This window comes from Chinchilla lanigera, unplaced genomic scaffold, assembly GCF_000276665.1.
Source record: "Chinchilla lanigera isolate Chin_1 unplaced genomic scaffold, ChiLan1.0 scaffold00050, whole genome shotgun sequence".
In the NCBI taxonomy this organism is placed as follows: domain Eukaryota; kingdom Metazoa; phylum Chordata; class Mammalia; order Rodentia; family Chinchillidae; genus Chinchilla; species Chinchilla lanigera.
Genome location: NW_004955451.1, coordinates 5,315,983 through 5,331,169, shown reverse-complemented (window position 1 = coordinate 5,331,169; position 15,187 = coordinate 5,315,983). Strand labels below are relative to the sequence as shown.

Sequence of the window (15,187 nt, the reverse complement as noted above, 5' to 3'; positions counted from 1 at the left end):
ACACACACACACACACACACACACACAAAATTTCTTATTGGGGGGGGTGTATGCTTATTAACCATTTGTTAGTTGCCTGTTCATGTCCTTTACTTATTTCTTTTTGTAGAAATCTATAAAAATTTTTATAGTAAGCATACCAGTCAGGAATATTGAACCATTCTGTCTGTTTTTTAAAGCATCTGTGGTTACCGTTCTTTAAAGAGCAAGAGCAATACCTGTTCATGGTGGTGCACACCTGTAATCCCAGCACTCGGAAGCCGGAGGCAAGGAGGGTCGCCATGAGTTTGAGGCCAGCCTGCGCTACCTAATGAGTTCAAGGACAGCTTGAACTACATAGCGAGACCCCATCTCAAAAATAAAAACAAACAAAGTAATGCCTGTTACCTGGTTTTCTTTGAAGAAAGGGAGTTACTTTTTGGATAAAGTGTCCCCTTAATCACTGAAGTATTTTTAATTGATGTGTTTGGAATACGTCAAAATGGATAATCCACATAAGGCCCCTTTTGAACAATTTTGAACTCTGCACGACGGTTAGCTGGCTCTTAGTATCTCAGGCACACTGTGAGCAATAGGGGCCTTCCCTGCCACAGTGATCCCTCAGCAGCTGTTGAGCTGAGTGGAACTTTGCTCCTATACCATATGTCCTCCGACTCCTTGTCACATAAGGAATTTGATTCTTCTTTCTGCTACAAACATCCATGCCTTCTTCTGCCAAGCCCATTTTCATCAGTGGTGGATTGATTACCAGCTAACAGCGCTTGTTCAGTTTGTGTTAAAGTAAAAACAAGTAAGTGTTGAGTAAAATCAGTGTAAGAACTTCAGCGAGTTGCAGTCTTATTTCCTGAGGTTTGTGCTTTGTGTAGTTAAGGTTAGGTAAGTTTGCACCTCTAGATATGCAAAAGGAATAGGATTAAGAAATTTTAGAGGTGGAGGATACACAGGAAAGATTCGCAGCTTTTATTTTGAGTACTAGGGATTGAACCCAGGACTGTCTCACTGAGCTACATCCCAAGCCTTTTCTCTCTTCTTAAAAATTTTCTTGTTTTGACAGAAGAGCTTACTAAATTGCCAAGGCTGGCTCTAACTTGCGGTCCTCCCAGAGTGCTGGGATTACAGCTGTGTACCATCACATCCCTCTGAGATGAGCAGTCTCTTGAAGATGCAGGTGTAAAATGAGAAACCAGTACCCCAGCAGGTGAACAGAATCAGTGTTTAACTTTATGGCTTCCATTCAGAGTATGTGGTGTGAGGTTTATGGAAATGGCAGCATCGTTAAGCTAGAAATTTTAGAGACCAGGCTTTGGGGGTGCTACCCACGCCTTCTGATGCTCAGTTTTCTCATCTGTGAGATGGAGTGAGGACTGAGTGGCCTGTCTGGTTAAGAGAGCGAATCCCATGGTGTGATACGAGGAGTCCCTAGCCTGAGGGAATCTGTGTACAGGGCCAATCAATCATGAGGGATGATGATTATTGCTATCGTTGTTGTTATTCGCCGGCACATCCATCAGCTGTCGCCTGCCTCCTTAACTGTCATGCTTCTGCACAGGCTTCTGTCTGAGCTCCAGCCCATGTGTGTGTATCTTTAGCTTGCGTCCTTGCTGCCCTTCCAGAACCTAATTTCATCCTTGTAGGTTTTTCCAAAGCAGGATTTGCACAAGTGGTGTGTTTTCTTAAATATTTATTTTGCAGGCCATTTCCTCGGCACGGCTATTTTTACAGTGAGTAAGGAGCAAGGCTAAAAATAACTCAGCTCGTAACCGGATCAGTTCTGCAGTTGACATTTACGTGGAATTCATTTGCATCTCATTTGTCCGCCTTTCTGTTTAACAGGTAGAATGTAAGAAAGCTCAGCCGAAGGAAGTCATGTTCCCACCGGGGACAAGAGGCCGGGCCCGGGGGCTGCCTTACACCATGGATGCGTTCATGCTCGGCATGGGGATGCTGGGTGAGTTTGGACGGGGCCCCAGGGCACCAATGGAAAGGGAAGACTGTGGATGCCTACATACCTGCCTGGGTCACTTACCCACTAGGCAAACTGCCGGAGCCTCAGTTTACCCATGTAAGCCTCCATTTCCTTGTCTATAAATGAGAATGATCATTCCCTCTTCCAAGACAGCTGTGATTAGACAGATATATATATCAACTCAGCCCCATCCTAGTTTATAGAATTCTTGATACTGTTTTTTTTTCTTTTTTCTACCCTTGTCAAGAGGAGTCACTCCTGCCCTAGCTCTTTGGGCTAACTAACAGTTCTTAAGCTCTAAGAACTACTGGCTGGCTTAACTTGTGTGGGATCTGGCTATATTTTCTAAAACTTGAGAGAGGAGAAAGAGTGGGTGGGCAATAATCCTGTCTATTTAAATGATTAACATTTTCCTCCTGGGATATCAGAATTTGCATTTAAATGGATGTTTTAAATAGCCTGTTTTACTCTTTATTTGCAAAAAAAAAAAAAAAAAAAGATGAAAGACAAAGTGTGTTTGTTCTGACTAAAAATGATCTCTCCTGGCTTTTAGAGAAATTGAGTTGCACATTATGCCCCTTTCCTTAAAGGTGTCTCTGTCCATCCTGCGTAGATAATTGAAAATCTCACCGCTTAAATGGCATGAAAGATGGAGGAAGCGAGGGAGATGCGTAATGGTGTGGGTCGCAATAATAATTAGAAATTTCAAGGCGAGAGAATGGTATTTTAGTGCAAGTTATTGTGTGTCAGGAAAATACTAATTAAATGGGATAAATGGTAGTTAATGGTAAAATTCCATTCAGGCACATGAGCTGTCTAGTTTTAATGGGTTTTCATTTGGTTTGGCAAAGGGTCCCTCTTGTTTGATAAGCTTTTTTATATGTTTTTCAGATTTGCTGCTGTTTAAATCATTCTTGGCTTAGTTTTAAATTTATAAAACTTTTCTTGGTCTAACAAAGAAATGTATCTCCTTGTCTGAGAAAATAACAAGGAGCAGGTAAAGCTATTTTGAGAAACTTTTTTTAAATGGAGAGTGATACCATTAAGAATATTAAAGATGGCCAAGATGGTAATTCTTCTGAAATTAACTACTTAGGTTTAATAGAGTTTCCAAGGAAGTTCTATTGTAATTCTCTTAAAATTAGCTAGATGCTAAAACTTATCTGGAAGAAGTAGGATGTAAGAGTAAATAAACCAGTGTTTTTAAAAAGAGAAATGAGAAAGCATTGGTTTGACCAAACACCAGAAGATAATGCAAAGCTACCATAATTAAAACAACATGCCACAGTATATAAGACAGTCCCCAACTTGTGATGGTTGACTTGAGATTCCCCCCCCCCACACTCTGGTAAGAAAGTAATACAGATTTAGTAGAGACTGTGCTTCAAATTATTAATTTTGACCCTGTCCTGGGTTAAGGATATGTAGCCCAGCCCGCAGCAGTAAACATCTATCATGAGGGGGAATGACTGATTCTCTGCAGGTTACTGTGCTGTTGAGCTGTGACAGTCAGGTTAGGTATTCTAATACATCTGTAATATAGTGACATTTTTAATTTCTGATAAGCTTATAGGAACACAACCACATCATAAATCAAGGAGCATGTGTATAGGAATATGCACTTGCAGGTAAAAAAAGATCCTAAAATAAATACATTTCTGTGTAAGAGCATAATTATCATTTAAAAATATTTAAATTCAGTGAGAATTATTTCCTGGTTGCTGTATGATAATTGCTTAACTCTTGCTCTAAAAATTGATTTTTATTTGGTCATTACCTGATGTAGTATATCAAAAAGAACTCCAAAGAGTGATGCCTTTACTACCTGCCTGGTTTTTGGAGTCTTGATAGTATAAAGGCTGTAGGGCATAAATAGGGGCCTTTCTGGGACCCAGACCTTCAGGCGGTGCCACCTTCCGGGGTCTGACTTGATAGGCATTGGCTTTTTGTCCAGAAAAAGCAGAGGGATGGAGTTAGCCTAAGAGCGAAGGCACAGCCATGTCCCGTGTTTCAGATCCTGAGCCACCTCTCCACAGACACCCAGCCTGGTCCCCAGGGCTTTCATCCTGGCAACAAAGGCAGAAGGCATTCAAAGGAAATACTACTGTATGCCCAGCCCTGGGCTGGCTAACTGAGCACAGGGCTGATACAGTGCTCTATGAACAAGGCAGCTATATCCTACCAGCAGGAAGCCCGTGGTCTAGTGGGAGAGATGTACACATAAGAGCTCATCATGCAGACACTTAGTTCATCCTAATTGAGTCTTGGGTGCTCCAGGAACACATCAGGAGGAGTGGAGACTAGTTAGGAACTGGGCCTTCCTCCCTACACAGTGGCATTTTGACTAGGATGGAAAAGGTGGGGAAACCATAGGCCTTCCCATTGGAGGGTGTCAGCCCAGTCCAGAGCAGAGCTCCATCAGGGCAATCTACCAGGGCAAGGCATGGGAAGAAAGCACAGGTCTGGAAACAGAGCTTGGGATTTCGCCCTTGTTAGGTATGCAAGATAGGACAAGTGGCTTGGCCTGTCTATTTTTCATTTGCCCATATATGTGGCACAATAATCTCATTCTATGAAATTGTCAGAGGATAAATGAAGCCATACCTTACCTGGCAAGTGTTATATTTCACTAAATCCTACATGCCATGGCAAGTGAGAAATACCTTCATGTACCATTCAGAAAAAAAAAAAATGCTATAATTAGTCTGCATGATGCTTTTTTAAAAAAATCACGTTGACTGCAAGATAAGTCCCACTTACCTAAATATTAAATGTGGAAAAATAAATGAGTCTTTGAGTCAGCAAGATACAGTAGAATACACTCAAACTGGGTGCATCACTTCTTTTTTTTTTTTGGCGGTACCGGGGATTGAACACACAACCTTGTGCTTGCTAGGCAGGCGCTTATGCCACTGAGCTATATCCCCAGCCCCCCAGATATCACTTCTGTATGGCAACTGCAGCCACTTCCCCCACTCAGCCCAAGGATTTCGGGTCATCCTTGAGTTACCATCTTGTCACAAAGATCTTGTGCTGACTCCAGGCCTCGCCAGCCCCAAGCCTCCTGAATTCTCCAGCCACTGTGGCAAAACTGTCCCAATGTCTGCTGAGCTGGATCTCCTGAGAGGTCCCAAAATGTGTCCCTGACCAAGAAACATCTCATCTCAGCTCATTCTGAGATTAGGGAGAAGGGATGAGGTGGGCACAGCATCCAGGGAATGAATTCAGCCAGGCCAGCATCTCCCACCAGGACTTCTCCACCTCCATGAGGACCTGTGTTTTGTATGCCAATCTTGGAACCGAAGCTATCACTGCCCAAAATGTGGCTGAACTTGACTGCTGCAGAGAACCTTTATATATATATATATATATATATATATATATACACACACTTTATGAATGAATGGAATGGAATGATGTTCCAGTGACTTCAAATTTACCTTTGAAAAAACGGAAAAATATGTAGCATTTCTAGGGATTTTTTAGATGTGAAACTCTGAACTATTCAAATAGTAAAGTGCAGGGCTGGGGATTTAGCTCAGGGGCACAGTGCCAGCCTGGCAGGTGCGAGGTCGTGAGTTCAATTCCCAGTACCGGAAAAAAAAAACCAAAAAAAAAGAAATCAAATAGTAAAATGCATTCATTCAACAGATACTTAACGGGTACCTACTAAGCACCAGATACCATTCTAGACCCTGAGGGTGCAGCAGAGAACAAAGCCTCTGATCGCAGGGAGCTGACCTTCTAGTGAGGAGTCTGAGAAAGCCACCATGCCAGCCTATAATTGACTTGGGTGCAGTGGAACTAATTTTTTAAATATCCTTCAAGATTTCCTCCATACATTGGAAGGGCTTATGAAGGACAGGCTGGTGAGTGTATAGTGGCAAAGTTATTCTTTCCTGATCTCCCTTGACATGGCTGCAAACATCCTTTGGGAAAACAAACCTACACCTGTTTGGATTTTAACTTTGAACAGCCTTGGATAGAATCATAGAACAATCAGCCAATGGGAATTCCTCAAAAAACAGTATAGGAGAGCAGAGGAAGAGGGTTATCCCTAAGCCCCGTCTCCTGCCTCCGAGCCAGACAAGACCACACCCAGCTATGCCCCTTAGAGAAGCTGTTTTTGCAGCTCTGAGATTGCCGCACAGTAAGTAGCAAGCATGCCCAGTTGTGCAACCCATCACGGCAGAACCTTCTAGTTTCTCTTAATGAAAATGGACTTAATAAAAGCAAACACATGATTGTTGATATGTTTGATTCCTCTTGACCTTCTCTGCTCTCGACCGCGTAATCCCACTGCCTTTAACTCTCTTGGCTTCCTTGGGCTCACGCTATTTATTTAACATGTCGGTAGAGAAAAAGCACACTGCTGCGGCCTTGCAAAAGAGCTCTACCCTGGCAGGCCTGGAAAGGGAGAGACTTTTGGCCTGCTCACCACTTTAACCCAAAAGCATTCTTTTTTTTTTGCATTGTTAGGGATTGAACCCAGGATCTCATGCATGCTTTACCACTTTAATCAAAACTGTACCAAGAAGCTCCGATGAAATCTGGACCGTGTGTTTCCCAGTATTACCCCCTGTGAATTAAAAGCAAATTATAAATAAATCCTCAGCTGGGCATGATGACACACACCTGTAATTCCAGCACTCTGCAAGACCATGGCAGGAGGATATGAAGTTCAAGTCCAGCCTGGTCAACTTGGTGACTTAATGAGATTGTGTCTCAAAATAAAAAAGGATGCTGGACATGGTGGCTCACGCTTGTAATCCCAGCACTTGAGAGGCTGAGACAGGAAAATAGCTGCAAGTTTGAGGCCAGCCTGAGCTACATAGTGAGCTCAAGGTCAGCCTGTACTATAAAGCAAAACCCTGTCTGAAAAAAAATAAGGCTCTGTAGCCTAGTGTGAAGTCTCGGGTTCAATTCCCAGTAATACAGAAAACACACACACATATATATACGTAATTCCTCTTTGAGAAGACCGGAGAGCCATAATCTGCTGGTATTTGCTGATGGATCAGGAGATCAGGTGCACCTTACAGCCACACCTCTAGACTTACTGAGGTTTGTCTCCCCAAACTGTCTGTTTGGGTCATTCCCAAGGAGGCCTCCATTTATTCAGCTGTTTTCTGGTGGACAGAAGAAGCTGAGAATTCAGCTCTTCATTTTCCTTGGGAGCAGTGCAGTCTGTTAGTACTTTCTGAGATGATAGGAGCGTCCTGAGTGTGTGCTGGCCAGCAGGGTAGCCCCAGATTGCATGGGTGCTCCAACTCCTGAGCACTTGAGATATGGTATGAGCCACTAAAGAACTGCATTTTGGGGGGCTGAAGACATAGTTCAGTGGCACAAGCGCCTGCCTGGCAAGCTCAAGGTCCTGAGTTTGATTCCCAGTACCAAAAAAAAAAAAAAAAAAGAATTGCGCTTTTCCTTTTATATCATTGTAACTTAAATTGGCTTGGAAGCGCCCCTGTGACTAGGATGGTTCTGGGCCTGGGCATCTTGTAGGCTCTGGCTATTAAGACCTTGCCTAGGAAGGGCCCTTGGCTCTTGGTGTTTCTTCGCTTGCAGACCTCTTGGAGCTGACGTGATATCCAGGCAGTGCTCTGCATGTCATGCAGCAGATATGTCACACTCTGGTGGTTCTTTGGATAAACAACCCTATCTCTTGTCTCTTTCAAGTCAGGGGCCTGGTGAGAGCAGTTTTCCGTGACTCTGCGTAGCTGAGTAACAGACAGAGCCCAGGAGAGGATGAGTCACGGACTCATCTAGAATGCAAACATCTCCAGGCCTGGAGGAAAGCTCTGGAGCCACAGTTCTGGCCCCAGAGGAACTCACTGGCACATCCAAGCTCTGTTATTGATGGCTGACTTTTGCCGCCACAATGAAAAGCCGGTCTGCAGGAAAGGTGGTCGTCCAGGCAGAAGGCTTGATTTTTTTACTTTAGTGACAAGAGATAATTACTGTGGGATTGATCAGGCATCCAGAGTACTGGAGCAAATAAATTGTGCAGTGGCCAGTGTGGGAGGGGCCTGGCTGCTAATGGAAGTGGTGACTAGGTCATCCCGCCGTAATGTGGCTTGATGGAGCGTCCGCATGGGCCTGCTGTAATGTGTTATTGATATGCAGCCAGCCAATTTCCCCCGTGCGGCTGGGGCTGTGAGCCGTTGGAGCAGAGCTGGGCTGCACAGCAGTAAATGAAGAGGAAAATTGAAGTAATGTCGTATTATAAATTTATAATTTCATCTGCCTGACCTAGAGGGTGTTCAGTGATGGGGGTGCCGAGATGAGACCCCCCCCCCAACTCTGACAGATGCCAAATTTTCATCTTTCTCCTTCAGGAGACAATCGTATTGACCTGTCCATAAAGTGGGCTGGGGCCCAAAGTTGAGTGAACTTAACCACACTTTTCTTCTTTCTTGTTGGGGACTTTCAGGTATGCCAAGAAGAAAGCGCATTCGTAATCAGATCTTGAGAGCAGCCTGAGTGTGGCTGGTCCTTTTGTGGTCCCTTCCCCACACCATGGGAAAGTGACACGTGGGTGTATGCCTTTGCTGTCAGATTAACACTGAAATATTTAAGACCCTCAGCTCTGAAATTAGAAGCAAAGGAGCCATTTTTCAATAGAAAAGCCTCCAGGCAGCAGTGATTTGGCTGTTTGCATATAATCCGTTTATCAATATTGTTGATGTAATGGTATAAAAAATCGAGTGCCGAAAGCTGTGGTTTGATAGCAGGTGATTAATTTGGAGGAGACTTGAGCCGCCCAGCTGTGAATTAAATACCAAGGAAGGAGCCGGTGTGCATGTGTCCATTGAAGGCATCTGCGGTCTCCATCTTTCGCCGTCAGATCCTTGAACTGAGCATCCCTGGGCCTCTGCCCCTCGGAGAGCAGTCAGTGTAAATCTGATCTGTCTCACCTGGCAGCCTTCTACCAAGGAGACCCCAAATGTGGGAGTTGAGCACACCGAGGTAGAGCAGGTGGCAGGGTCCCATCGAGGTACAGCAGGCTCAGTTCACCAGTGAGTTCAGTGTGACTGCAAGTTAGGGAAAGCTTTGGCTGAAGCCAGGGAAGGAGCCATAGCTGATCTCCATTGAGAATCTGAGCACAGCATTGCCGTGCAGGATGGGTCCTGGAAGTCCTTTTGCAGGAGGCAAGACTCATGCTCCAAGAGAAAAGGGAAGACCCCTACCTTGAGTCATCCTGGTATGATGAAATTCCACAGACTGAGCAGCTGCTCAACAACATATATTTCTTACAGTGTTAGAGGCTAAGAAGTCCAAGATTAAAGTTCTGGCAGATTCCATATCTGGTGAGGGTCTGTGCTAATAGACACCTTGGTGTGCGCTTTTATTAGAAGGGATGATGGTCTCCCTGTGGCTTCCTTTAAAAGTGCGCTAATCCCATTCCTGAAGGTTCTGCTCTCATGACCTGATCACCTCGCAGAGGCCTCACCTTGTAATACCATCACATTGGGTGTTAGGATTTCAGTCATGAATTTGGGGGGCACTGCATTCAGATCATGGTAATCCCCAAGGGCATGGCCTTGGGCCACCAACAGGACAGGAGCCAAGTCTTCTGGCCTTTAGACCCATGAGTATCTGTTTGGGTCAGTGACAAGTCCAGCATAGAAGCCACAACCCCAACATCCCTGAAGAGGGAAGGGCAATGGGCACAAAAGCTCTAAATGGGCAGCAGGAAGACCAGCAAAGTATGACTCACGGTGGGAAAGTAGAGCAAGGTGGAATTTAGTCAGTGATCGTTTTCCTTTCGCCCTCTCTTGCGGGGTCGGAGAGCACCCGGTATGACATGTAAGAATCCCTGGGGAGGTCGGTGACGAGAGCCCTGAGCCAGGGTTGTGTAGGAGTGCAGAGAATCTGGGTGCTGTCCTAACCCCACCCATCAGAGCAACTTCTTATCAGCCTTTTGGCGACAAGGAACAAAAGTGACTCTGGCAGCTGTAGGCAGCAAAGGAGATGACTGGAAGGAGCGTGGGCCGTGCTGGGAATTGCCAGGAAGAGGAGAACAGGACACAGAGGAGGCAAGCAGTGGGGGAGCTGGATGCTCAGCGCCCCAGGCCCAGCCAAGGGAACAGCCCTGATCAGGAATGACCTGGTCAGGGGACGAGCTGCTGTTGCTATGTCTTGACACGGGGTTCTGCTGATGATCCCAAAGTAAATTCTGAGCCACCCAGGAGTCATACAGGAAGGGAGTTCAGGTTCCTGGCAACCCCCAAACCAGCACTGACATCCACCTAAGAGGTCAGAGCAAGTCTAGGTGGCATTGCAGGTGCCTGAATGTGGCCATACACCAGGTGGAGGAAGGCAAAGCAAACCTTCGTGCAGGGACCGGAGGTAGCCATGAATCTCTGGTCTGTGAAATTATAGCCCAAGAAGGCTCCACAGGCCGGCACTGCAGCCAGAAGCAAGAGGCAGGGACATGGATGGGTGGAGCTGAAAGGGGTTGGTAACAGCGTGGAGAGGATGCCATCAGCGCCAGGATGCACTACCAGGATTTTCACTGCGCCCCTCCATGTCTCAGGCACTGACACAGGTACGGAGTGTGCATACTGGCCATGGGCCCCTGAGCCCTGCCTCCCGCAGGCCGTGACTCAGGCCTGACATTTTCCAGGGCACAGGGTCAGCCCTGAATGTGACCACTAAACTGCAGCCCCAAGTATCCAAGCCCTGTCTGGTGCTGGCCCTCTTGTCCACTGCCTCGGGAGGAGGCAGTACAAGGACTTTAATCTCCTCCTGTCAACAGCTTTAAGGAAAAGTACATGCAGGGTAAGCTCTCCAAATGTCAGAGCCAGGCACAGGCCCTGTGTTTGGTGCTAATGCGTGGCATTTACTCTGCAGGTTCAAGAAAGTGCATGGGCTTTGGGAGGTCTGGCTGCCCAAATATGGGCTAATCACCAGCAGGCTGGCGGCGGCCCCCAGCCACAGGAGAGGTGACCCAGGCCCTGGGTAATGACCCTCCCTGGAGACAAAACCTTCTGCGAAAGGAGCTACGACTGTTCGTCACTGCCACCCTCCCTGGGGTTGCACCCAGGGAGATCTGAGGCAGCTGTCTAACGGCTTTCTTTCTCTCTGTGTTCAAGGCTACCCCAACTTTGTGGCAACCTATGGCCGAGGCTACCCTGGATTCGCTCCTAGCTATGGCTATCAGTTCCCAGGTGAGTGGCTTGGATGCCTTGGGTTTGGGGAACTTGGGAAGTGGGATGCATTTGGGAGGAGCAAGGAGGACCCTGAAGGAGAACCCAGCTCACACACCTTCATTTAAGAGATGACCAGTGTATGCTAACATCCACGTCCATCAAGCCAGCATCAGGTTGCAGCTAGAGTTTCTACTCCCCAGTGTCTTTCTTTAGTGCTGGGTATCTGAAAATAACACCTTTTAACAGGACGGAAACAGACAGAGGCAGGAGGTCCCCTCTGCTCACCTTCTTTTTCTGAGCCTGTCTCAGATTTCTTCCTCCTGGGGACTGAATGCTAGGTCTAGGGTTCTTTTACCCCTCTAGCACCCATCGCCTGTCTCCTGATCCCTGCGTCTGCGTTCTGATGTCTGACTTTTCCTTGCCCTTCCTTCTTTTCCTCCTCTCCTCCTCCAGCTCTGCTCCGGCTCTCCAGCTTTGGGGCCTTCTCTTGTGTGGGGGTGTTTTGCTGGTGGGGTTTGGGTGGGCTGTCCGTTCTGAACGGGGCTGTGTGGATTCACCTGCCCTTTGTGTGGTGGTAGTGGCTCGCAGTCCAGTGCTCAGGGATGCCCAACCATGTGCCCTGGTGCTCTACCCCAAAGGCATCTGGGGTGGGCACCATCTGGTGGGGTGGGGAGGTGCTGAAGGCGAGCCCATCTTTCCCAGATTTGGAGTACAGATGAGAATATACCGGGTGCTTGCGTGTGTCTGAGTGAAAGGTCAGTAAGGTGTCCAGAGAAGATGTTAGGAGCAGTCTGGTCCTCTGGGGTTCTCTGTTTCAGGGGAGGCTTCACGTGGGAGCCCGGCTCCGGGCAGAGTTGCATTCCTGGCTGCGCATGCGCACACTAGCCCCCAGAGGGACCTCCCAGGTCACTAGCCCCTTTTTGCAGTCCTCATCCGCAAGAGACCCTCAGGCTCACCCATCTCAGCTTGCTGAGTGCTGGCTGATCTGTGTGCTTGGAACAGCTCGCTTCCTTTCACAGTCAAGTTGCCATTGCCCCGAGGGTTGTGCTGGTCCCAAGAGGACAGAGTTGGGGAAATTTAACTTAGCGGAAGTTGGGAACAACAAAGTAGATCCCTGCTAAGACCCCTTTCTGCTCTGAGAGCCTTGGGGACCCTGTGAGCCAGCTCAGGAAACACCTGGTACAACTGTGCCTCCATGACCTGCGTCCCTGCATCTGCACCAGGCAGAGGATGGGCAGTTGACAAACTCAAGGCTGAGCGGCCTGGGATGAGGTCCCTGGCGCTGCTCTGTCCCTGAGAGCCAAGGGTTGGGAATGTGCACAGGGAGGTGGCGTGATTATGCCTAAAGATTAGCTGTTTATCACTGGCTCCAGCTCCTGCAGCTTAGCACAACTGGCTGGGTCTGAATGGGACAGAAATCTGGCATTAAAGTGGACAGGCAGCAGCTCCCTGCTCCATGGGGGTGAGCTGTTCTGTTTGCTCAGCCGTCAAACTTTTTGTCTGCTTTTCCTGCCCAGTCACACCCCGACAGCCTTTTGCTTCTTTTAACCGATGGTCAGAAAGAGGCCCTCAGTGGCCACAGAGTGAGCCTCCTGCTCCCAGAGAGGGCCAAGGGTGTGAGTGACCTTGGGTGGTCTTGTGGCTGGACTGAGCTTACTGGGAACCTGGGCTGGGATCAGAGGTCATCACACCCCTGACCTCGGCCCTAGAGGAGCTGCCCCTTGTGGAGCATTGGCTCCTCTGCTTGTCCCACTGCCTTCCCCAGCACTTGGTGGTTGCAGACCCAAAGCCGAGGAGGCCCTTGTGCTGCTTCAGTAAAGGGCTCAGGTGTGCCCTCAGGTGTGCTGGTCCTGTAGGAACCAGACGTGACCCCTCCTGGGCTTGGCCGCACGGGTGGGGCCACATCCTCTTTCGCCACTTGCTGCGGGTGATGAGGAGTGTTTCAGTGGATCTGGCTAAGGCAGTGAGGGAGAAAGGGGTACCCAGAGCTGGGGCAGCCCAACCCTCTGCCTTCTCTTCACCCCCATCTTGTTGATCCTGTTGACACCACCCCACACCCCAGGGACCTTGTGACCCTGACATTGGCACAGCTTGCCGTGTCACAACCTCGCTGTCCTGATGTTTTTCTTTGTGGTCTTCTCAATGTCCTCACTGTGTGCCTGCCTCCCACCTCAGCCCCCTTTACACTGTGTAGGTCCCGTGTCCCACTCCCAACCCCTCCCATGCTGCCAGTGTCGCAGGAGACAGCTGAGGGAAGCGGAAGCACACCTGGTCCTTGGGAGCTGCCTGGGGTCTGTCCTATCTACATTCATTCCCAGGCCAGCCAAGGAACGAAGACACAAGCTAGTCCCTTTTCGAAGCATCCTGCTTTGCACCTGCATGTCCCCATTCTGTGAATATCTGTCTCCTCTGGCTAGGATCCAGGTCGCACTCCCACCTATGTGACGTGGGTTTGTGGCAGATTTTCCAGGCCATGCAGGTGGGGTTAAGCAGCACTCGCCTCTGCTCTGAGATGCCCTGAGATGGGGGCTGGACACCTTTGGTGATGGTCAGAATGACACCTTTGGTCATTGGGGAACAACTGCTTCTCAAGCCCGGGCATCCGTCCCAGCCCAGGTTTGAAAGAGGAACTGTCATGGTGTGATGAGCTTCCTCTCATGTTCCCCCTCTGGACTTCAAATTCAGGTTAACCTGTTAATTCTGTTCTTATTTCACTTTGCAGACTATTTGCCGATTTCCCAAGACATAATTTTTATCAACTAGCTCTTAAGAGAGGCATAGCAAATTGGGGTTTGCCACCATTTCTAGAGAGGACACAGCCCCGGCCTGGGCCACCCCAGCTGATGTCTGGGCCCAGTGAAACTGTCCTAGCTGCCTGTTTGAATGAATATTCCTTTTCTGTTTTAATTCTTGGAAAAGACTTCATTGCCTCACTCAATTTAAAAGACAAAAATTATTCGCCAGTCCCATCCCATTTTGCTTCCTGTATGCACCAGGCCGAGGGGAACTTCTCACAAACTTGGTAGAGATTCCTCGGGGGAGTCCAGGAAGACGGTGTCAAGTTTTTATAATAGTGATGAACCAGGCTTGCCGGGCATCTCATGGGGTGAGCGCTTAAGTGCTGGTGGCCCAGACAGGTTGCAGCTGTGTGACTTCAGAAGCACCGGTGGTGGACGATGACAAAAGTGAACACACACTAGACCCTTCTAGAAAAAAACATGATCTGGGAGAATGACTATAGAGTCGTTATCTGATTGTCTTTGTTGTTTGGGGCCAGCCTCTTAGTGGCTCTTGGCATAATAAGCACCTTTGCCTCTGGGAAGCGACAGCGGAGTCACCCTGGCCCTGCCCTGTGTTGGGCACGTGAGCGCCAATCCACAGCGGGCCCCTCCCTCGACAGCTTCCTCACGTCCCTGCCTGTGCTGGCCTTGCCTTCCTTCATGGCACCACTGGGTACTGAGGGCCCATACTGATCAGCTGCATCCCAGGGCTGGCATCCCCAGTGCTACTCCCAGAAGGATTTTGTCCATATGGCTGACCCCCTCCTTCTTTGAGATATCTCCTCTCTTGGTTAACGGCCTGCGGCTCAGTTGGACCTGCAAGAGTCACCCTCTGTCTGTACTCATGGTTTGTGAGAAGTGACCCGTGTGCTTCATCTGATACATCCAATGTGAGCAGATCCATACATTTGAATATCATTGTCCTTGAGACCCCACGTACACAGTTTGGCTCATCTCATTAAAGATGCTGGACGTAATAATTGGATAGTTTCCTTTTATTTTGCCACAGGCTTTTTTATGAGTTTTTTTGTTTGTTTGTTTTTGTTTTTCAAAAAATGTGTATGGCTCCTCCCCCTTCATATTTTGGTTTGCTATGAACTGCTTTGCTTTGGTGAACTTGTCCTGGTGCCCTCGCCTCACAAACGTGTCAGCCTTTGTGAATTTTCTCCATCTCTGTAAATAGTGCATCTGTGCTGCTCCCTAATGACGTTTTATTTTTTTTCCCTGTAAGCAACTGAGGTAGAAAAATAAATTGTTTACCACGGACATGCTGTGTGCTGCTGTCT

At 47.9% G+C, this 15,187-nt stretch overlaps 1 protein-coding gene across 11 annotated transcripts in view; it reads left to right on the top strand.

The window, feature by feature from the left end:
* Msi2 (musashi RNA-binding protein 2) overlaps positions 1–15,187 on the top strand; it is a 426,832-nt gene that overhangs the window by 366,670 nt on the left and 44,975 nt on the right. For 9 of the 11 annotated variants that reach the window (XM_013519250.1, XM_013519251.1, XM_013519248.1 and 6 more), the window contains 2 exons: positions 1,834–1,948; positions 11,065–11,139. In XM_013519250.1, coding sequence (XP_013374704.1) covers positions 1,834–1,948; positions 11,065–11,139 — 190 coding nt within the window. Of the gene's footprint in view, positions 1–1,833; positions 1,949–11,064; positions 11,140–13,843; positions 15,170–15,187 lie in introns of those variants that run through there. The other 2 variants (XM_013519254.1, XM_005394059.2) reach the window with 1 other exon arrangement.